Source organism: Canis lupus, chromosome 10 (genome assembly GCF_011100685.1).
Source record: "Canis lupus familiaris isolate Mischka breed German Shepherd chromosome 10, alternate assembly UU_Cfam_GSD_1.0, whole genome shotgun sequence".
NCBI classification, from domain to species: domain Eukaryota; kingdom Metazoa; phylum Chordata; class Mammalia; order Carnivora; family Canidae; genus Canis; species Canis lupus.
This window is the reverse complement of record NC_049231.1, coordinates 57,463,217-57,486,950: the sequence shown is the minus strand read 5'-3', so window position 1 is coordinate 57,486,950 and position 23,734 is coordinate 57,463,217. Positions and strand designations below refer to the sequence as shown.

Below are 23,734 nucleotides of genomic sequence, written 5' to 3'. Positions count from 1 at the left end.
ATTTCATATTATCCAAGTATACTTCTCAGGCTATCTATAAAAATACAGGTTTCTATTGAGCTACAGCATAAAAATTTTAGAGCTAAACATGAATCTATATTTTTACAAGGTTCTCAGGATTATTTAGCACACTGACCTTTGAGAACCACAAAATTAGGCCATGCTATAAATTGGATGGATTAGTTTTCAAGTGTACCAGAAGATGTTTCCAAGTTAGAATTCTTAGGGGAAGGAAAAGACTTATATATATATATATATTTATGTATATGTGTATATATGTATGTATATACGTATATATATAAAACACATATATATAAAATAGAGTGATATTTTTTGAGAACCCACTGTGTATATGCATTGCAAAATTTATTTAAAGAAGTTAAAGCTTATATTCATAAAGAGATATGTATGTACATTTCACCTGTATTCTTATTTGAATTTGAAGCATGTAACTATATGTAATCTGAAGATCACTGATTAATATTAAATACATCTCCCCTTACCATTTCTTTACATTATGAATTTCCTAAAGATAGAACTTTAGTCACCTAGTAGTACATGTACATAGTGGTCTTTCATTATATATTTGTCAGAATTAATTTATTTTATTTTCCTATTAGTTTTTAGAAAGGAAAATCCCTGTAATTTAAAATATTTAGTTTATGCTCAATTAAGGTTCTAATTTTCTCCTTTGTTTTGTGATTAGATTAAAATATTGGAACAGGAAAATGAACATCTCAATCAAACCGTGACTTCCTTAAGACAGCGCTCCCAAATAAGTGCTGAAGCAAGGGTGAAAGATATTGAAAAAGAAAATAAAATTCTCCATGAATCTATTAAAGAAACAAGCAGCAAGTTAAGCAAGATTGAGTTTGAAAAAAGACAAATTAGAAAAGAATTGGAACATTATAAAGAAAAAGGAGAACGAGCAGAAGAACTTGAAAATGAGTTACATCATCTTGAGAAAGAAAATGAATTGTTACAGAAAAAGATAACTAATTTAAAAATTACATGTGAAAAAATTGAGGCCTTAGAACAAGAGAATTCAGAATTAGAAAGAGAAAATAGGAAATTAAAAAAAACATTGGATGGTTTTAAAAACCTTACTTTTCAGCTAGAATCCCTAGAAAAAGAGAATTCCCAACTAGATGAGGAAAACTTAGAACTGCGAAGGAATGTGGAATCTTTGAAGTGTGCAAGTATGAAAATGGCTCAGCTACAACTAGAAAATAAAGAACTGGAAAGTGAAAAAGAGCAACTTAAGAAGGGTTTGGAACTCATGAAAGCATCTTTCAAGAAGACAGAACGCTTAGAAGTTAGTTACCAGGGTTTAGATACAGAAAATCAAAGGCTACAGAAAGCTTTAGAAAACAGCAATAAAAAGATTCAACAGTTAGAGAGTGAACTACAAGATTTAGAGGTGGAAAATCAAACATTGCAGAAAAACCTAGAAGAGTTAAAGATATCTAGCAAAAGACTAGAACAGCTAGAAAAAGAAAATAAGTCATTAGAGCAAGAGACTTCTCAACTGGAAAAGGATAAGAAACAACTGGAGAAGGAAAATAAAAGACTCCGACAACAAGCAGAAATAAAAGATACCACTTTAGAAGAAAATAATGTGAAAATTGGAAATTTAGAAAAAGAAAACAAAACTCTTTTCAAAGAGATAAGTATTTATAAAGAATCCTGCGTTCGTCTGAAAGAATTAGAGAAAGAAAATAAGGAGCTTGTGAAAAGAGCAACTATTGATATAAAAACTTTGGTTACATTACGAGAGGTAAATACAGTTACCTAAATTTAAGGCAAATATTTTTTATATTTTTAACTTAAGGCTTTGTTAGGTTTTATTGGAACCCATCAGAAATTTGCATCATTTGTTTATGGTTCAAAGTCAAAATTTGGAATTAGAACTAGAAGCAGTTTATAGTTTCCTACTTTTGTTAGACCAAAAAGTACATGTAAATTTTATTTTTTAAGATATTGTAGTAATAAGATTTCCATGTGGTATATCACTTATTACATTGCAATTTTATATTTTGTTTCAAAATAATACTAAAATATTTGAGTAAGACTGTTACTAAATGTTAAAGTATAATAGGAAGCATGACAGTTACTACCTATTGAATGCTACCTGTGTGCCAAGTACTGGGCTAAGGGCTTCATAAGTTCTATTTATGTATATTTCTATAATTTTTACAACTAATCATCTATAGATACTATCTCCATTAGATTAGAAAGCATTAGCAACATTAAGTAACTTACTCAGGATCACATAGCTAATAAATGATAAAATTTGATTTCTGGATTCAAATCCAGATGTTTCAGACTCTAAAATGAATTTGGACCTCTAAGCCTGAGAATGCAAATCAGATTGCTCTTAAGAGTCAACACTGAACAATTGGTAGTTGTTTGGATCTGTGTGTTGAGTTGTGAAACTTTCAGGAGTAGTTGGCAGTAGGTCCTATGAAACATGGTGTAGATCGGAAGATAGCATGCTTGGCTCTTTTTTGCTATCCCTAAGCTATACAATATATGGTAACTTTTCAAGTTCAGTTAAAAAGTTTGTTAGCATTCTGGCAGAAAGTCATATTGGGAAGTTTGGATTTCTGCTAAAGAGGTATTGAGGGAGACCTAATTACTAGCTTTTCGGCTTTTTCTCTGTTGTACAGTCCTACAGACATGAACGACAGGTTCCTTGTGTCTGAACTTCTAAGGATGTCCCCTGTTTTTTCAGATCAGTATAGGTCTCTTCCATTGGCAGAGGGATGCTTGTGGTGGAAGAAGGGTGTTGCATCCATCATATTTTCATAGGAAAAAATATGCACTAAAAGACCTAGTTCATTATTAAAAAGTTAATGGATATGTATTGTTTTTCTCAGTTTTCAAACATAAAGTGTTCACAAGAGTTTTTCCTTTTAGTTTTTAACACAGAAAGTTACAATAAATACTAGACAAAAAAAAAAAAAGGAAAACCATTTTGTTTGAACTAGGGTTGTTTTGTTGCTTAACTACTTCTTGTTGATGAAGGAAAAATTCAACATTTCTGTTCTTCCTGGTTTGAATTATTTGTATTCCTGGATAGTGGTAGTTCTAGTATTGGCTGATTTTCTTAGATGTTCATGATCATGACATTTACATGAGTTTTGCATTCCTTTTAAAATAAGGATTTGGTGAGTGAGAAACTGAAAACTCAACAAATGAATAATGATCTTGAAAAATTAACTCATGAGCTGGAGAAGATAGGGTTAAATAAAGAGCGACTCTTACATGATGAGCAAAGTACTGATGACAGGTGAGTATTAAGTTTCTTTGGCAACAGTTGAAATTATTGTTATTTTTTTGCTCAAACATGGTTTCCTGTACTAGCTACAGAATATGTATTTCACCCTGTTTCTGGTTCCTTTCTTCTTATAGAAGTTCTATAAGAAAAAAAAGTAAAAATTCTGATTAATAAAACCTACATTGATATAAGAGAAAAATGCTAAAATATTACCATAAATAGTTACATAATGGGAAAACAGGATGCCACCCAGGTAGCAGAAGACCAGAGGCTATAATTACCTATGAAAATAGAATGAGACACTATCAACAAACAAACCCCTCTCTCTCAAAATATAGTTTTTATTTGAATCATGTGATTAAATGCCTCAGTTCTTTCATTTATTTTGTGTGCTAAAAGTGGACTTAAAGAGAGGTGGAGAAATACACTGAGGAAATATATAAAGGAAAATATACTGAGATAGTTAAGGTATAAAAATAATTGGAAAATAAGGCTTGACAAACAGAAGAAAAAATTATATACCCTTTAATGTTGAGAATGATCAATACAAACTTAAAAATTTTTATTTTCTCATGGTAATTTACAGTCTATCAGACAGATTTTCAAGTAGTCGACTGTTTAGCATCCAGTCAGCCATGTGATTCCAGCTAGACTGGAAGTATGTATTGTTAAAAATATTGTTTTGTGTAAACTAGACATTAATTCATTAGAATTTTTGTAATATAATTTATATCTTATTATCTTCCTACTATTAATGTTCTATTATTTATGTTCTATATTAAATATATATAGGAAAATTAATGCTGATTATATGGGCTGTGTTTATGTTATTTTAAAAATATTCAAAGTTAAGAATAGATTGATCCTCAAAGATTAGTTCTCTAATAATAAATAGAAGTAATTTGAGGCATTCATTCTGGAAATGAATTCACGCACCCATAATTGGGTTAATCATACAGCTATTTCATGAGAAACTTTTTTTTAGTTAAATAGATAGTTAAGGGCCAATTTAGTTGACTACATCTTAATATAGTCACTAAATATACATCATTTCTTTATTCACACAGATTTATTACCTGTCCTATGTAAGACATTTAGTAGAAGGAGGGAAGACTAGTATACCATTAGCTACCCTAACTGACCCTTTTAGAACACAGCTGTAGATGGGTCCTTCATATTGTATGATTCCTCTTCCCAAACCTTAATTTAAACAACTTGTCATTGTTAATTGAGCTCTTATCATCTGCTGATCATCAAGCATCAAAGGAATGATAATGCTTCATTCAGTTGAACCTTAAAGAATGACTGAAATTTGCAAGGTGGAAATAGTGAAGGACATTCTGTGGAAATAAAGCACAAAGATGTGCTGAGTAATTCCTAGAATAACATGAAAGCTGGATCAGAAAAAGGGCAGGGTGCCCGGGTAGCTCAGCCAGGTAACCATCTGATTCTTGATTTTGGCTCAAGTCATGATCTGAGCCCTGGGTCTGGTTCCATCTCAGTGGGGAGTCTGCTTGACTGCTTGAGATTCTCTCTTCCTCTACCCCTCCTTCCCCCCTTCAAATAAATAAATCTTAAAAAAAAGAAAAGAAAAAGGGCAGATTGGAGGCACAGAGACCAGTTAGGAAGCTATTGAAATAATCTAGGCAAGATGTGATGCATTCATTAATCTACACATTTATGTGCATAATGAAAGCATTTGAAATGGAACTTAGGGTATATATGAACTAAAAATTTTTTAAGAAATGGAATTGAGATCATGATCAAATTTGGTAGATCAGGAAAAGAACTGTCTTAGGCCACTAAAGCAGCTTTTTTCTCAACCATTAAGTTAGCCTTAGTGTCACAAAGAAAAGCTCACAGAAGTAAATTCCATTTCCTCCATCTTGGAATTTAAGTATATCTCCATCTGTCTTTACCTCCAATTTCAGACGGTGTCCCTAATCATTAGTTTGACCTTTTCATCTTTCTCATTGATGTCATTTTCTCTGACCCTTTTAAGATACAGTTAAGATATTCTTGCCCTCAAGGAATAGATAGTCTAAATTGTGGTTTTGCATAAATGAGTAGATAAAATGCAATGAAGTAAATTTGGTGGTAGAGTTAGAGACAGAATGCTAAGCAGTCACTCTTGTCTTTCTCTTTTAACAGCTCTTTTCCTGTGTCTTCTCTTTTAATATAGTTTCCTTAGGATTATATTCTTAGGCCTCTTAATCATTTATTCTGAATGCTGTGCATTGCCATCCATTATCTTACCTGATAGCCACATTATTCTCTACTTAGTAGACATTTCTGTCTAGTCTAGAACCAACTCAGGCGTCACACATTCAACATAACCAAAGTTAGATTCACTTAAATGCTTTAAAAATATCTATTTACCTCAAGCCACAATACCAAAATGAGTGAGATTTGTTCTCTATTCTCAATGAACTTAAAAACTGGTTGAGCAGAAAATATATGTATATACAAATTAATTACAGTAAAAGGCAGAATGCGATAACATTTCTCAGAAATGTACTTTAAGCTTTTATTTGGTTTAGTCATTAAGGTTCTCATGTATAAGAATTAATCATAATCCCTAGTTTGTGATTGACTCTCAAACTGTATTCATGCACTCTCCTTTTTGTAAAAAATGTTTAATTACAAATAATATTATTTATGAACCCATCATTCAAAAAGATAACTAAAATATTGGCATTCACATCTGCCCCTTTCTACTCTGTTACCAGTATCCTGTGTCTTTAGTATATCATTTCCTTTCTAAAATATTCTTCAACTACTCTGTGCCTTGAAGATAAAATCTTCACTGAGTTTTAAGCTTAACTATACTTATGTCCTTGCATAAATATTTTAACACATTAATATCATAAATACTCAATAATATAGCCTATCTACTTCCTTTTCTTATAGATTCTATCCTTATAAAATTAAAAAGAATATTTGAGGACTTATATCTTCCAGATGCCTGGTTTAATTTTTTTGCTTTTGACAGCCTAGGCTATAATGTAGAGCTCTGTTCACCAGTAATTTTTGTTTTTTATGACCAGGAATAGTTTAAAGAGAGGGGAGAGGGGTGATAGGATCATTTAATTTGCCTCTTTAAAAAAAAAAGACTCTTTCATAAGATCTCCTTATGGCATCGGTGTCTGTGGTCATAATGATCTTTAAAATAATTTTCAGACCTCCAGTGATGAACTGTGTTATTTTTGTACTTGGATAGTAGGTACAAACTTTTGGAATCAAAATTAGAATCCACTCTAAAGAAGTCCCTTGAAATAAAAGAAGAAAAAATTGCTGCTTTAGAAGCTCGATTAGAAGAATCCACAAATTATAACCAGCAGTTGCGTCAAGAACTTAAAACAGTAAGTGACTTCCTTAGAAAGAATTTTAAGGGCAGCCTGGGTGGCTCAGAGGTTTAGCGCCACCTTCAGCCCAGGATGTGATGATCCTGGAGACCTGGGATTGAGTACCACATGGGGCTCCTTGTGTGGAGCCTGCTTCTCCCTCTGCCTGTATCTCTGCCTGTCTCTCTCTGTGTCTCTCATGAATAAATAAATAAAATCTTTAAAAGAAAAAAAAAGGGGGAAGATTTTTAATTGTCAAATATTTGGACAGAAAAGTGTAAAGTAAGAAAACAAAAAGCAACATAATTAATATTCTATTTCATCCATTTTCTTAAATCTGAGAGTAATAGATCTTGGTCATTAATTTATGACGTGTTTATACACTGTAATTTATTCAATTCTATTTCATTTGCATATGTCCCCCATGCAGTTAGAGACATACCAGTATTGTGGGAGTGGGATGGGGAAGAGGCAATCTTATTCTATTTAGAAAAGCTCCCAATGTGATATTGACACTTCACTCTGATACTTCACTTTTCCTGTTGAAAATCCAGCTAAAAGTTTAATAGACAAAGATGTGTGTATGAGGATGCCAAGTAGAGGTAAATAGTAAGTGTGGTATATGAAAGAACTTGATCTCATAAATTTGAGATTTTCTCCTAGATTCTCTTTCTTGTGATATTTGGAATTATTCTATGAAATAAGGCAGGAGCAACTGTCTGTTTTCCCTTACATAAATAAATTGAAATCAAAGGTGCTTGCCTGTTCCCTAAGGTTAGTATATGGTAGATAGGTAGAAACATATTCTGGTGTTTTTTCCATTTTATCATCTCTGTAGTACCACCAGGGGTGGTTTTACAATCAACGGAACATTCAGATTGACAAATTACTGTGGGCCACATTTAGAACTATTTGATTCAGAACACTGTTGGAAATACAAGTAATAGCAGGGCACTGTCATGGGGATCTTATAGTTGTCTGAAAGTCATATTCCCACCAGATGACAGTTCAAGCACAAGAAAATGAAATTCACATTGAGTGTGCAGGAGCTGCCTTGTCTTTGAGCCTTAATACTTCATAGTAGTCATTATCTCTTGCAAAAACTCTGAAGGCATAAATATAAGATCTCCTCAATGGATATACCAGTTTTAAGAGTTGCTACACTTACAGAAGTTTAAATATATGGCTTTCTACTAAGTATTCATAGTTCTTGCAGTCCAAATATAATTTACCAGTCAGGTCATTTTTCTCAATCTTGCCTGGTAACACAGAACATTCCATTTTTTTCAGGTTTCTAAGGACGCAGTTACCAAAGATGCATTTCTTGTGCAGAAAAAAGAAAAATGTTTTGTTCCCCATTTGCCCACATCACATTTTTGGTATTTGTACGATGAAACATATTATTACAGAAGGAATTCCAGAATTTTGCTTAGTTAACATAAAGGATTATCAAAAAAATAAAGTAAAATTTGGTGCTAGACTTAATTAATCTGCAGTTTCTAGGTTGCAAAGAAAGTCACCTTCATGAAGCTTTTCAGCCATTTTGCGTATGGTTGGTATATATGCATTTCAAGTCTAGGGGGGCAGAGATTTAAAATTTCATCAGTTTCCCACTTCCAGCCATTTTGGTGTGGCTATTGGACTAGCTACCTGCCATAAACAGGAAATTAGGCTGCCATAAGGCTAAAATTAGACTGTGCTAACTTTTAATACTGTATGTGAAGAGGTATATCACTTGAAGACTATGAAAGTTAATTATGAATCGAAGGCCTGAAGTAATTGCTTTAATAATGTGACAAAAAGGTATAACTAATATGCCAGCAAAGGAGATAAAGTAGAATTATAAAAAATATGAAAAAAAAAAAAAGGAAAGCAACAAGGAACAAAGTACAGATTGGATATATAGCAAAGTGACGGTTTTAAAACAAACGAGATCAATAATCACACTGAATATAAAAAGTCTAAGGGATCCATGGGTGGCTCAGCGGTTTAGCTCCTGCCTTCGGCCCAGGGCATGATCCTGGGGTCCCGGGATCGAGTCCTGCATTGGGCTCCCTGCATGGAACCTGACTTCTCCCTCTACCTGTGTCTTTGCCTCTCTCTCTCTCTCTCTCTCTCTCTCCCTCCCTCCCTCCCCCCACCCCGTCTCTCATTAATAAATAAATAAAATCATTAAATAATATATAAAAGGTCTAAACATCTCAGTTGAAAGGCTGAGATTACTGAATTAGATTAAAAGGCAAGACCCACATATATGCTGTCTCTAAGAAACCTCCATGGAAAATATGTCATTTTTTATGTGAACATAAATTAGAGATTCTGATTAAGGATACATAAGTAATGGAACCATTTTTGAAACTTAGTTGTAAGAACAAAGAGCTAAAAATAAGCTTTGAGTTTTAGTCTGAGCTCCCCTTCTTAATAATGGCATATGTCTATAGGTTTTATAAGCCTAGAGAAAAGATCCCATGAGAAATTAATGTAAAGTAGGAGACTAGAAATTATGTCATTCATCATCTCTTATTAGGATATTAAAAGTAAAACAAAAAAAAACAAAACAAAAAAACTGGAAAATTAGGATCCCAGAACACCTATTAGATCACTCAGCCAGGCTTTAAATCGGTTTTGGGCTTCTTTTTTTCTTTAGTGTCATGTCATTTTCTAATTTGGTACTAGCAGAATTTATTGTTGAGTCATAAGCTTTCTTAACATTTGCTTTAGATGTTGAATTATCTTAGACGTTTTGCCTTAATATAAAGTTTGAGTTTTCATTTGGAGATTTATGATAAATATATCCTAGGGTAAACTAATGATTCAAGTATAATAATAGCTTAATTTGAAGAGTGTATTAAGTTAATCAGTAATTTTGATAATGTAAGATGACCAAGTTGTTAGTTTTGAGTTGACTCTCATAAAGTAGGATTTGGTTGTAATCACACCAGAAAGCCTTGTATAAGGTAAATCCTTGGATTGCTCACTTTTTATAAAATAAGTTACAGTAATTATATGTGGATTAGGATCTGACTAAAGAAGTCATCAATTTATCTGTTACTATAGCTCATTCTGGGCAACATGTCCTTCTTAAAAGGGCAGACATAGGGGATCCCTGGGTGGCGCAGCGGTTTAGCGCCTGCCTTTGGCCCAGGGCGCGATCCTGGAGACCTGGGATCGAATCCCACATCGGGCTCCCGGTGCATGGAGCCTGCTTCTCCCTCTCCCTCTGCCTGTGTCTCTGCCTCTCTCTCTCTCTCTGTGACTATCATTTAAAAAATAAAATAAAATAAAATAAAAAAATAAAAGGGCAGACATACATAGATACTTCAACTTCATGTATCTTTTTAGAAGGAATCATTCCATATGTCAAGTCTTCATTTGTCCTTTACATGGAGATCTCTGAATTCTCTAAATCCAGCTATTGATAGGTCAAAAAATAATTGTTAATATTTAGCAACATGTCTATGTCCACTTAATTGATTCTTAAATTATATTTCATCATAAACAACAGGATCTGAAATTACAGAATATATTACTAGAGTAATATGGCACATAAGCAGAGTATATTTAATATTTTCTAGGAGCAAAGGATTTGCAGTTTACAAAGCATAAATTGTGATCATGATAGTAATGATATGTATTATTTATCACATTTCTAAATAAAGTGCCTCTCACATTCACCAGACCATTGCAGAGTTGAATTGTGAGAGGTGATAACCTTGGTGAATATTTTTCTCCCACTTAAAATATTTTAAATAAAATTTTAGGTGAAGAAGAATTATGAAGCTCTCAAACAGAGACAAGATGAAGAAAGGATGGTACAGAGCTCTCCTCCAACTTCGGGTGAAGATAATAAATGGGAGCGAGAAAGTCAAGAAACAACTAGAGAGCTTCTGAAAGTTAAAGACAGATTAATTGAAGTAGAAAGAAATGTAAGTATTTTTAAATTTTTAGTAGGAATAAGGGTGTTTTTTTAAGTAAAGTATCATTATATATATAACTTAAAAAGTTTATCTAATCTTATTTTATACTTTCTTGACTGATTTATAATAAGAGTGAAAAAAATAATAAGAGTGAAAAACTAATAATTTAATATACTTTTCTCAATTACCCTCATATAAGTCAACTCTGTTATGAAAATGTAACCCAAGCCCACCTACTTCTGTCCCATCGTTACTGCTACTACTCTGGTCTGGGGTACCATTATCTCTCCTTTGGATTATTAGACTAGCGTCCTGGCTGGCTAGGAAGCTTCTACTCCTGGCCCAATCTAACCCATTCTTATTACAGTAGTCAGTCAATTTTTAAAACATAATCTTAGTCATGTCACTTTTCTACTTAAAATCTTCAATGACTTCCCCTTCCAATTAGAATAAAATCCAAATTTTTCAGTGTTCTATAAGATCATTCTTGACTTTGCCGTATATTGTTGGCCTATGCCATACCACTCTTCTATCCCTTCTGTTTATGAATCTCAAGATATTATTACTGTCTGTTATACCTGGAAAACCCAAATAATGCCTGGCATATAATAACTAAATTAACTATAGTCATATTGGCCTTTTTTGTTTGTTCCTATTTCCAGGCATTTATGTTTGCATCCTGTACCTGGGAACACATGGCTGGCTTCCCTCAGCATTCAGGCCTCATTTCACATTATCTCCTGCAAGAGGTCTTTCCTGACCCTTCCCCCAGTAAAGGAGCTTTTCTCAATCTAAACCGTTCACTGTCACACCCCTGCCTTCTTTTGAGAAGCAAAAGCAGTTCTTCATAGCAGTTCTCACTAATGAAATTACATTATTTTATTTGCTGGTTTTCTACTAGAAAAAAGCTATTTGACAGTAGAAGCTTGTCTTTTTTTTTTTTTTTTTTCTTACCACTGTGCCTTCAGTATGTAGAATTAAGCCTGGTAGATAGAAGACACAGTAAATGAATTTGCTGAATATTTGCTGAGAAATATTTGCCAACAAACAGTAATCAAACTAACTCATCAAACATTTATCTTTTAAAGATCCTTTAAAGATGAATTAGCTTAAGGAAATCACCCTTTAAAGATGAATTAGCTTAAGGAATTTATATGCTAACAAGTAAAATAGTTGTGGTGGTGGTTATTATGTTTTAATGTAACATGAATTGAGAACTGTAAGCCATAATGCCAAAAATTAATCTCCTGCACTATATTCCTACTTTCTCATCCAGAAGTAATCACTATAAACAGTCTTCCCAGAAAAATGTGATTTTTCTGGAAAGCATATTTCTTTAGGGGTGCCTGGGTGACTTAGTTAAGCATCTGACTCTTGAACTCAGCTCAGGTCTTGATCTCAGGGTCGTGAATTCAGATACCATGTTGGCTCTGTGCTGGGCTTGGGGCCTACTTATATTAAAAAAACAAATTAGTATATTTCTTTTCTCTTTTCTTCCAAGATTTAAATCTCAGTTAGTTAACATATAGTGTAATATTAGTTTGAGTTGTAGGATTTAGTGATTCATCACTTACATGCAACACACCCAGTGCTCATCACAAGTGCCCTCAATACCTATCACCCATTTGACCCATCCCTTCACCCACCACCCCTCCAGTAACCCTCAATTGCTCTCTATAACAGTGGGCTTTCTGGTTTGCTTCTTTTTTTACCCCCTGTATTCATCTATTATGTTTCTTAAATTCCACATATGAGTAAAATCATATGGTATTTGTCTTTCTCTGACTTATTTCGCTTAGCATGATACTGTCTTGCTCCATTCATGTTGTTGCAAATGTCAAGATTTCATTCGTTTTTTATGGCTGAATAATACTCCATTGTATACTTACATACCACAACTTTTTTCATCATTTGTTGGACTTTTGGGCTCATTCCATAATTTGGCTATTGTGGTTAATGCTACTGTAAATATTGGGATGCATGTATCCCTTCGAATCTGTATTTTTGTATCCTTGAGGTAAATACCTAGTATTGCAGTTGGTGGATTGTAGGGTACTTCTATCTTTAACTTTTTGAGGAACCTCTATACTGTTTTCCAGAGTGGCTGCAGCAGTTTGCATCCCCACCAGCAGTGTAAGATGGTTCCCCTTTCTCCACATCCTCACCAACATCTGTTGTTTCCTGTGTTGTTAATCTTAGCCATTCTGACAGGTGTGAGATACCATCATCAGGGAAATAATGAGTAATGTTGAGCATTTTTTCATGTGTCTGTTAATCATCTGTATGTCTATGAGTATATTTCTTTATAAATTTACATCTGTGGAATCATGCTGTATAATATTCTTATTTGCTTGTTTCAATTATGTTATCTTAGAGAACTCTCTATTTTAGGTGGTTATGGATCATCCCATTTCGTTTAGTGACCACATATTATTCCATAGTGTAGATGTTACCATACTTTATTTAAATAAATCCCAATTGATGGGCATTTAGGTTATTTTCAGATTTTGCTGCAATGTAAATCCATGTGTAATATGTTCATAGAGTAGTAAGTTCCTGACAGTGGATTTGATAGGCCAAAGAGTATATACGTATATAGATGTGTGTACGTGTGTAATTTTAACTGGCATTATGTTAGCCTTTGAAAATCACATCAGTTTTCAATTCTAGTAATAGATTACCTGTTTTTTTAGATAAACATTTGGTGTCACCAGCCTTTTAATTTTTGTTAAAGCAATAAGAAAATATTTTAATTTGCATGTTTTTAAATTATTAGCGAACTATTTTACATCTTTTTATCTATTAGCCATTGTTGAATACCTATTTTTAATTATTCAGTGATTTTTATATATATACGCACATAGACACACACCTCAATCACTCAGATTAATGTTGTATTTCAGAAAATTTGGTATCTAAAAGTTCTATAAGGTAAATCTCTTGCCATTGACTTCCTTTATAAATTTCTATTGGAAGAAATTACTTGGTTGTCATTTCTTAGGCATTTTATTTTAGATAATGGTTTTTAAAGATGGCTAGCCTTATATTAGACTGACAGTTTTAGTGCATCTGCTGGTATATTTACTGACCTCCTACCTTTTCCATTGTAAATCTTTTCCTGCTCTGAGATATCTTTTCTGCTGTGTCTCTTACTATTTATAGACTATAGGAATTTTTCTTATTTGTATAGGGATACCTAGACTTGTCATTAGAGCTTGTACTTTTTGGTTTCTTAAAAGCTTACCTATAGTAGCACTTAAGTATGTAAGTGAAAAATGGTTCACTTTTTGGTGTATCAAGATGGTATATAAATATATCAGTGCTCCATATTATTTTTCCAGTATAATTTTTCCATCCTGTTTATTTAAACACAAAAGAAGTAAAATATCAAAACCCATCTTAAAGAATTTTTCTTCCTCGCCTTTGATTTTGTAGTAAAATGTATGGGTTAAATCATTACTTGCCTTTTAGGCAGTGACATGTAGTATATGTAACTTGAAAGCCTAGAAAATGAGTTTTCTTTGTCCCCTCTGTAGATGTGATAAAAGTGATATGTTGTGATTCAGTTGTAGCTTTTTATGCATATTGCAATTACATGCAACAAATTCTGATCTTTTTGTATATAAAGTTTTATTTCTGTTTTTTAGAGGGCTCTTTGTTTATACTTCTTGACATTAATTTTTTATGAAATGTTATTTAGAATATAATGAAATAGAATATAATGAAAATACAACATCTATGACAAACATTTTAATATCTGTCACATTAAATTAATGATCTATGATTTGCATAGTAATTCACTGTTTAACCATAAAATTGAAATATGATCAAATGTACTGGAAGAATTGTAAATTGTATGTTTTGTTTGGATTTGCTCCAGAAGTCCTATAGATAAAATAGAGTTTTAGTGAGTGTTTTATACCATGGGGGGAAAAAGTCGCTAAAGAAAATATGTAACATCTGTTCGGTCAGTTGTGGACTTAATATTTTAAACACATGGTTAAAATTGTTCCTGCTTCTCTTCCAAATTTTTGTTTATAAAATCATTTTGTCCCTACCCCTGGGACCAGTACTCACCTATATATATTTGCCTTTGGGCAATTAGAAAATGTGCACTTCATTAGCTAGACACAGTCTTGTGTATTTTTGAACAGCACAAAAACCATATAACTAACAACCCCATTCTAGGGGCACCTGGGTGACTCAGTTAAGCATCTTCAACTTGGGTCATGATCCCACTGTCCTGGGATGGAGCCTCACATCAGGCTCCCTGCTCAGCAGGGAGTCTACCCTCTTCCCCTGCTTGTGCTCTCTTTCTCTCTTGGTCACTCTCTCAAATAAATAAAATCTTTTTTAAAAACCCATTCTAGTTTCTTATGTTAATATATTGAGAATGGAATATTTTACTTTTTGGACATTATAAAGCAAACCGTATAGAGACATAATAGTAAAGTTTTAGTATTAGCCCTTTCTCTTAGATTAAATCTCTCTTTACAATTTGGGATAGAGGGGATTTTAAGGTTGTTGAGATTTTTAAAAATTTTAATGATAATAATTGTTACTGGAATTCTAGTATCTGTTAAACAGAAATATGTTTGTTGCTTTTTAAAATGTGTTTTTTCTTTATTAAGAATGCTACCCTACAAGCAGAGAAGCAAGCGCTGAAAACTCAACTGAAGCAATTGGAGACACAGAACAATAATTTGCAGGCTCAGATTCTTGCACTTCAGAGGCAGACAGTGTCATTACAGGAGCAGAATACTACTCTTCAAACACAGAATGCAAAGCTTCAGGTTGTAATGTAATATTTTGGGATATGCAACCAAATTTTTGAATTATGCTCTTAAAGTAAGGATAACTAGACATGGTAACATTGTTTCTTAGTAAGTGAATTTAATGGAAGATAATTTACAATATGTCTACTTAGTGCTATGCCAGGTTTTCAGACACCAGCATTTTTTTACTATTAGAGCTCTAAATATTAACTAATAAATTCACTCAATGAATATAAATAAAATAAAGATAACTTTATCTTTATTTAGAATATTTTTAAAATATTGTTATGTTTTAAGGAGCCAGGGGAGCTGCAGCAGTACCCGCCAGTAAGGCCCGGTACAGGAAAACAATAAATAAAATTAAGTACTTATTTATTTAAAATATAATTTTATCTTTATTTATATTTACTTTATGACCTTTCACCTGTTTCAACCAGTTGATTATAACTAAGCAGAAACCATTGCTTTAGAGCATGGTTGCAACATACCACTGCTTATTTCATGATCAGTTATTAGAAAACAACATAGCATGAAAATTTTGTCTTTAGACATTTCCTTAGTTCAGAGAATCCATCTTGTGCTTAATGCTGCAATGCTGCAATGTCTTTTCATATAGAATGATCAGGTCAGGAAAACTACAACTCTCTGAAACCTTTTGAGCCAAAGAAAAAAAACTCCATCTCTGAATCTGAAAGTTCTTTCTGTAACTTTTCCAAATGGTAAAACATACAATGTAGACTCTTGAGAAAATTTCCAGTTAAATTTTCACAAGTCATTTTTCAGTTCTGTCAACTTTTAGAAAGTGATAAATTAGCATTTTTAGGAGTGAAATATAAATTGTTTCTAATCACCAGCATCTAAAATAATTCAACCCAAAACATGTATATGATATGTATCTCATAATAATAAATAATATAAACAATAATATTAAATATTAATATTAAATTAAATAATATTGTAGCCTTGTTCCCTGGGATACTAAAATCCAGATTTTCCCTGTACAATAAGACTATATCTACTGTAACTTATGTAGAGCTTCCTAAAGTTAATGTTATCTTTTATATTTTTTATGTTGCTATTAGAATAATATTTTTGAATAATTTTTAACATTGGAGAATTATTTTATCTGTAATAAACACATACCACATATTTACATCTTCTAGAAAAACAAGATGACTATTTACCTTATATCTAATAACAGTATACTTTCTTACAGGTTGAAAATTCTACCCTTAATTCCCAAAGTACTTCACTTATGAACCAGAATGCACAACTCCTAATCCAGCAATCTTCCTTAGAAAATGAAAATGAAGCTGTAATCAAAGAGCGAGAAGACCTGAAATCTCTCTATGATTCTCTGATCAAAGACCATGAAAAGCTGGAACTTCTTCATGAACGCCAGGCTTCAGAGTATGAGTCTCTTATCGCTAAACATGGAACTCTAAAGTCTGCCCACAAAAATCTTGAGGTGGAACATAAAGACCTCGAAGATCGGTAATTTACTATCTTCTCTTCTGTTGTTAATTTAAAAATAGTTTTCTTTAGATCATATAAAAAAATTTTATGTTAAACAAATCTAAGATAATTTATATAGGAAATTTATTTAAAAAAGGAAATTCATGTATCATGTTTATGTGACACTAATAAGTTACCCTTGTTTTCATTTCTAAAGTGTTTTGTTTTTTTTAAGGAAATATTATAAAATAAATACTTAATATTTTTTCCAGTTACAATCAATTACTAAAACGGAAAGGACAATTGGAAGATTTGGAAAAAACACTGAAAGTAGAACAGGAAAAAATGCTGCTTGAAAACAAAAACCATGAGACCATAGCTGCAGAATATAAGAAACTTTGTGGTGAAAATGATAGGTAATAAATATTTATATGTTTTAGTTTTATGTTATTCATTACATCCAAAACATACACTGCCCCTCTGCAGTACCATCTGTAACATAGAATATTTTTAAAAAGACCCCAGAGCAATAAGTAAAACCCAACAAAATCATGCAGCTAGTTATAAAATGGCTTAAAAACCCGATCCCTTGTCTTCTCTTACTGTTTCTCTCTTGATATATTCAACAAGTTTTTAAGCCACATTATATAATGAAATTTTTGTACCTTGATAGCATTTACATGCTTTATTGTGACAGAATGTAATGAAAGCTGATTCTTTATGTCTGTCTGTCTTTGCTAGTCTGGTATCTCAGTTCTTATCCTTCAAAGTTTTTATAAGTGAGCAAATTCCAATTTCTTAGCTGACAGATTTGTACTTATTTTTAACTGTCTTAGTAACTAGTCTCATATTGCCATGGGGCAATTATTTTTTAATTTGTAACCCTGGGAAAATCAAAACTTGCTAACCTGTGACCAGTCCATTTCATAAAGGTACATATCAAAAGGTTTTTAGAAACCTTGGAAAACTTTAGGCAGCCTGAGTATTTGCTGAACCATAGTGGAAATGCGAAAAGGCAGCACACAGAATTCAAAAGGGGGTCATTTGTTGTCTGTTTGTCCTATTATGAATTTAATATAATCCATTTTTTGAATTGTATTTCTTTTCCTTTACCAAAAAAAAAAAAAAAAAAAATCCCTAAGCTTCTAGAGCCATTCTCATGTTCACGTTTAGTAGTTTTTAATTTAGTAATTGTTATAACTAGAAATAGTGTACTGGGGGTTTGAACTTTGAATAAGCTCAATACCAAGCCAGATTCAAAAAGGATGTATCTTTACGGTATGTGCAGTAGAAGACCCAAGTTGTGACAAGTTATGGAATATAAGGATAGGGTCATTTTTATTACACACATAACATTGAGGAAGGCATTTACTGTCAACTAACCTTGAACTTACCTTTTTCCATGGTTTGGGATTCACAACAAACTGGGACAATTTGTGAGCTTGGGTAGGCTTTCTCGGAAGCTAATTGTATTCATTACTGTGGAACCTTCTGAGAAAGAACTCAGCCTACATGATAAGAAGAAATTGATCATCATGATCTTGAACCAGGAGAGTCTGCAGGCTTGGAAGGGAAGGGTGGTTCTGAGTATTTTGTGTCTTTCAAAGCTGTTCTATCACAGCTTTTATGCAGTCATGTCTATATTGTAAGGCCAAAAAAAAAAACGGGTGGGGAGGGCTTTAAGTATAACCTGAAAGAGCTCAGTAAAAAAAAAAAGAAGTGTTGTGAAGACTTGTCTCAAGAACAATAGTTTGTTTACCCATTCCTCTAAATAACCTAAGTTTTAATCTTTGATAATGCCAAACCAAGTAAGTTTCTTACGTGGACTGGTTTGTCTTGGCCTCTTTAGAATTGTGTTCACTGAATTGCATTTTGGTGTTAATATTCTCAGCTTTAAGGGATAGTGTAAAAAACTCTTATTTTAGCATTTGCCTTAAGATGGTGTTGAGGAGATTATATATTGTATCTCTTCATATCTCCCCCCATGAAGCATCAGTAGAGAAATCTTTGATCTCCATAGGTATTGATATATATTGTGTAGCTGCCTGTGTGTCTCAGTGAGTCTGACCAGCTGTTACACTCATTCATGGATTCGACATATTTATGGAACATTTTCTATATGTTTCTGGTCTTGCCATTTTATTTTATTTTATTTTATTTTATTTTATTTTATTTATTTTTTATTTAGACTTTATTTATTCATGAGAGACACAGAGACAGAGAGAGAGGCAGAGACACAGGCAGAGGGAGAAGAAGGCTCCATGCAGGGAGCCCGACGTGGGACTCGATCCTGGGTCTCCAGGATCATGGCCTGGGCTGAAGGTGGTACTAAACCGCCGGGCCACCGGGGCTGCCCTCCATTTTATTTTTTTAATCTTGTCTTTAAAAACATATTATTTTGTTATTTATTTTATAATTCTTGTAAGCTGACTCAATTCTTGGGTATTTAGTTGAAGTAAATTATTAGATGTTCTGAAACAAGTACCATCCTGTTAATGCTGTAAGATAAAGGTCGTATTAAATTAGAACCAGTTCAGGACACCTGGGTAGTTCAGCGGTTGAGCGTCTGCCTTTCGCTCAGGGCGAGGTTCCAGATTCCCACATCAGGCTCCCTGCATGGAGCCTGCTTCTCCCTCTGCCCATGTCTCTGCCTTTCTCTGTGTCTCTCATGAATAAATAAATAAAATCTTTAAAATAAATAAGTAAATTACCATCTCAGCAGGCTAAATTCAGGTTGCATACTGTTGGGTTTTTTGTTTTTGTTTTTGTCTTTCAGATTTAAAAATAGATTTTATTATAGAGCTCTTCTATCTGTTTTTTATTTTTACTTTTTTAAGTTTTTATTTTAATTCCAGTTCGTTAACATATAGCGTTATATTAGGTTCAGTAGTACGATATAGTCATTTAACAATTCTACCCTGTTTTGGTTCAGCTCCTACACTAAGAACAATTTTTGCATTGTAAAAGTTGGGGGTGCATGGAGGAAAGAGCTTTATGAGCCACATGCAGCGTACAACATGCTTGATGATTTCAGGGGAAGAGTAGTCTGAATTTTTTTAATCTACTTTTACAGAATAGAAACTGAGTTTTGATGAGTTTAGTCACTGGTTAAAGAGTCTTATATTCTCTAAGTATGTCTGAATGTGATCCATAGCATTTCACATTGTGTAAATTACAATGAAAGCTATTAAGGGGACCTAATTCTATTTCTATCATGATTTCTAATTATAGGTTGAATCATACATATAATCAGCTTGTAAAAGAAACTGAAGTTTTACAAACTGACCATAAAAACTTGAAAAGTCTTCTTAATAATTCCAAACTGGAACAAACAAGATTAGAAGCTGAATTTTCAAAGTTAAAGGAACAATACCAACAGTTGGACATCACATCCACCAAGCTAAATAACCAGTGTGAGGTGAGCTTTGACAAGTTTCTTCCTTTAGGAATCAAGACGTGCCTAAAAAATGAACAATCCTATTAAAATGAAAATAGTAGTATGTATTTGGTTGGGTATTTCTAAAAGAATTGGTCAGGGGTAATTGAAATTCATAAGTAATTCAGAAAAACTTCTTTTATTATGAATTTCAATACTATTTACTATTAGTTTAAACTTATGCATCCACATACTTTGATACTGTAAAATTGTGCCCTTGTTTAATGAAAAATGTTTACAACCTGGCATGTACTGGTAAACCAAAAAGGTAAAGATCTATCCCTTTGTGGAGCTTATATTCTGGTGGAAGAAATAATAAGAACAACAAATAAGTGAAATATATATTATTTCAGTGTTTTCTAACATGGCTGTATAGCTCCAGAACTTGGTAGTGTAAAACAACCATTTATTAGGTTCACAGATTGTGGATCAGAATTTGAACAGGGACATTGGGGCAGATTTGTCCCTGTTCCACTTGCAACTGGGCCCCCAGCCTGAAGATTGAAAGGCTACGTGCATGTTTGGTGGTTGATGCTGACTGCCAGCTGGAGGCATCAGTTTTCTCTCCACATGGTATCTTCTCAAGAGCTGGTTTAGGCTTTCTCACAACATGGTGAGAACCAGACAGAAGCCATTTCTACTTTAATGATCAAACCTCAGAAGTCATGAAGCATCCTTTCTCCTGCATTCTATTCATTGAGGCAGTCAGAGTTACATTCAGGTTCAAGGGAAAGAGAAAATAGACTCAGCCTTTTGGTGGAGAATGGTAAGATTCTTAAAAGAGCATTCTTACAATTACTGATCTAACTATTTTGAAAATTGATCTGCAGCATAAGGTATGTTACAAGGTAGGTAAGTTATATGCAAGTAAAAATGAAGTACAGAGTAAAGGGAGATAAGGAGGCCTTCCAGGGTAGATAAAGGAATATAGATTGAAATTTTAATAGGCATCCTTGAACAAAGATAACTTTATTCGGAGTAAAACAAGGGAGCCATTTGAGTGTTTTGAACAATAATGACATTGACATTGGCCTTATGTATACAGTTGTGTTGTTAAAAGGCATGTAATTCCATGCCTTTCTTTGTGTTGGCTTGATAAAACAGTAAGGGTTTTAAAGTATACAGGGACATTGAAAGCCTTAGAAAATCCTTAAATTTTATTGGTTGGTGCAAGATCATTAAAGTTGAATATAGCTTAACACCTGAATTTCATGGCATTTTTAAGAAATAAGCTTTTAAGCCAACCTTTAAAGGGAAATAAAATAGATTATCAGAAAAGGAATACGTAACAGCTTTTTGTCTGAAATGATAAACCAATAGAAAGAAAAGTTAGTTTAAAATCATATTTAATTACCCAGGGAGGTCAGAAAGTATAGAACATTCATAATGCCTGTGATTTATAAAAGTCTAAATCAAATGTAATTGGAGTGATGTACTTACAGAAGGAGGACTAAAACAAATCAAACTCCTCAAGAAACAAAATTGGGTAAAGTTGTCAAACAACCATTGTAGTACTCTGAAACTGAAGGAAAGATGTGTAACAATTCGAGAACCATTTATTAGAGAAAAGCTATTCCACGTTATGTAGGGAGTAGGATTGTCTGAGGCATTTTTATCTCTTGATTTTTCCTATTCCTCTCCCATTTCCCCAGTTCTAATACCTGGTAGTTCAAGTGAGGGGCATAATGTGAAAATCAGCAACTTTGCCACCAAAGCGGATTGACTTGATTTAAGCAGAGCACAATCCTCATAGCCAGGAGAGTTGTTAAAGATCAACTCTCAGATGGTTTGAGGTTGTAATATTGGTTGGAGCAAGTAACAGCAAATTAGTCAAAAATTTAACTGGGAGATCCACAGAATGAGATGTCCAGCCACACTGAGTCTTGATAAGGTCTTGCCTGACACTGGTCATCTAGAAAGCTGTCTAGGAGAGACCAGAAAGGACCCTAGCTACCTACCTATCTGGCTCATAGTCCCAACTCAAGTCAGATGTTAACTCTTGGCTAGGGGCTAAGTCATACAATAATATGATTTAGAGGGAGTGGGAAAATGAATCCATAGTGTGAGAGGCCAGAATAGCAGTTAATTTAAGTGGGGAGGGATGGTGATTAGAAGAGAGCACAAGGTGCTTCTGGAATATGGTTGATGAGCTGTTTCTTTTCTTTCTTTTTTTTTTTTTTAAAGATTTATTTCTTTGAGAGAGAGGATAAGAGAGAGAGAGAGAGAACATGAGCAGGGGAGGGAGAAGCCGGCTCCACACTGAGCAGGGAGCCCAATGCAGGGCTCCATCCCAGGTGCACGCATTAGTGCACACATGTCTTCACTTTGCACTAATTCATTGAGCTGTGTCTACTTAAAATTTGTTCTCTTTTCTATATATGTGTTTTATCTGTTGACACAGTAATTAATGCTGTATAATAACATAGAACCTTTGGTAATGGATAGCAGACATTTATTTTTGCTGACGAACATATTATTTAATCCTTACAACAGTCTGGAATGTGAGTTATTATATTCATTTTATAAGTGAGATCATTGAAGCCAAGATAATTAATTTTACTTGTCCATTGTTTCATAGCTCCTTAAATAGAAGGCCAGGTAGCTTTCCGACTAGAAGTTAAATAGTTTTGAAGAAAACAAGTGTTTTTGGAACTAGATAATTTATTATATGTTAAACCCAGTGTTTGTAAGAATTTTTAAAATGTATGTACAGCAAATTGTAGCTCTAACTATAACTAATTAAATAATTGTTCATGTTCTTAACAAAGTGCAACCACCTAATTGTTCAAGTAGCATAACACCTAAGTCTTTTTTTTTTAAAGATTAATTTATTTATTTTAGAGAGTGTGTGTGAGCAGGAGGAAGGGTAGAGGGAGAGGGCATGAGAGAATCTCCAGCAGACTCCCCACTGAGCATGGAACCCAACATGGGGCTCAATCTTATGACCCCGAATCATGACCTAAGCCGAAACCAAGAGTCAGATGCTTAACCAGCTGAGCTACCCAGGCACCCCAAGACTTAAGTCTTTGTGAAGCCCTTTATATTTTTCAGATGTTTTAGGTGATTTATGTTAAATGTGAATGTTGATTTTTCAAAAAATGTTTGTGTTTAAACAGTTGCTAAGCCAACTTAAAGGAAATTTAGAAGAAGAAAATCGACATCTACTAGATCAAATTCAGACATTAATGCTGCAGAATAGAACTCTATTGGAGCAGAATATGGAAAGCAAGGATCTCTTTCATGTCGAACAAAGACAGTACATGTAGGTACCAAATAATTTTGAAATATTACTCATGATTTTATCATTGCCAACTGGTGACAGAGAAAACTCACTGTTAATTTTTTTTGTAAGTTTTAACATTATTATTTCTCCATTCATTTTCTTGAATGTATATTTTCTAGGCACTATGCTAGTAACCAGAAATACTAACATGAGAACACATTAAGTCCTGCTCTTAAGGAACTAGTAACATAAAGCAAGAAATACAAATAATTGCTATAATGGAAGTATGTGTAGGAGCCCATAG

The 23,734-nt window shown here is 33.3% G+C and overlaps 1 protein-coding gene across 10 annotated transcripts in view; it reads left to right on the top strand.

Moving 5' to 3' along the window:
• Nucleotides 1-23,734, top strand: part of CCDC88A (coiled-coil domain containing 88A) — a 139,636-nt gene that overhangs the window by 90,342 nt on the left and 25,560 nt on the right. For 8 of the 10 annotated variants that reach the window (XM_038551291.1, XM_038551293.1, XM_038551290.1 and 5 more), the window contains exons 15-23: nt 707-1,777; nt 3,165-3,292; nt 6,501-6,642; nt 10,386-10,550; nt 15,173-15,334; nt 16,533-16,810; nt 17,044-17,187; nt 20,003-20,189; nt 23,324-23,469. In XM_038551291.1, the coding sequence (XP_038407219.1) occupies nt 707-1,777; nt 3,165-3,292; nt 6,501-6,642; nt 10,386-10,550; nt 15,173-15,334; nt 16,533-16,810; nt 17,044-17,187; nt 20,003-20,189; nt 23,324-23,469 (2,423 nt within the window). The remainder of the gene's footprint in view (nt 1-706; nt 1,778-3,164; nt 3,293-6,500; nt 6,643-10,385; nt 10,551-15,172; nt 15,335-16,532; nt 16,811-17,043; nt 17,188-20,002; nt 20,190-23,323; nt 23,470-23,734) is intronic. The other 2 variants (XM_038551292.1, XM_038551287.1) reach the window with 1 other exon arrangement.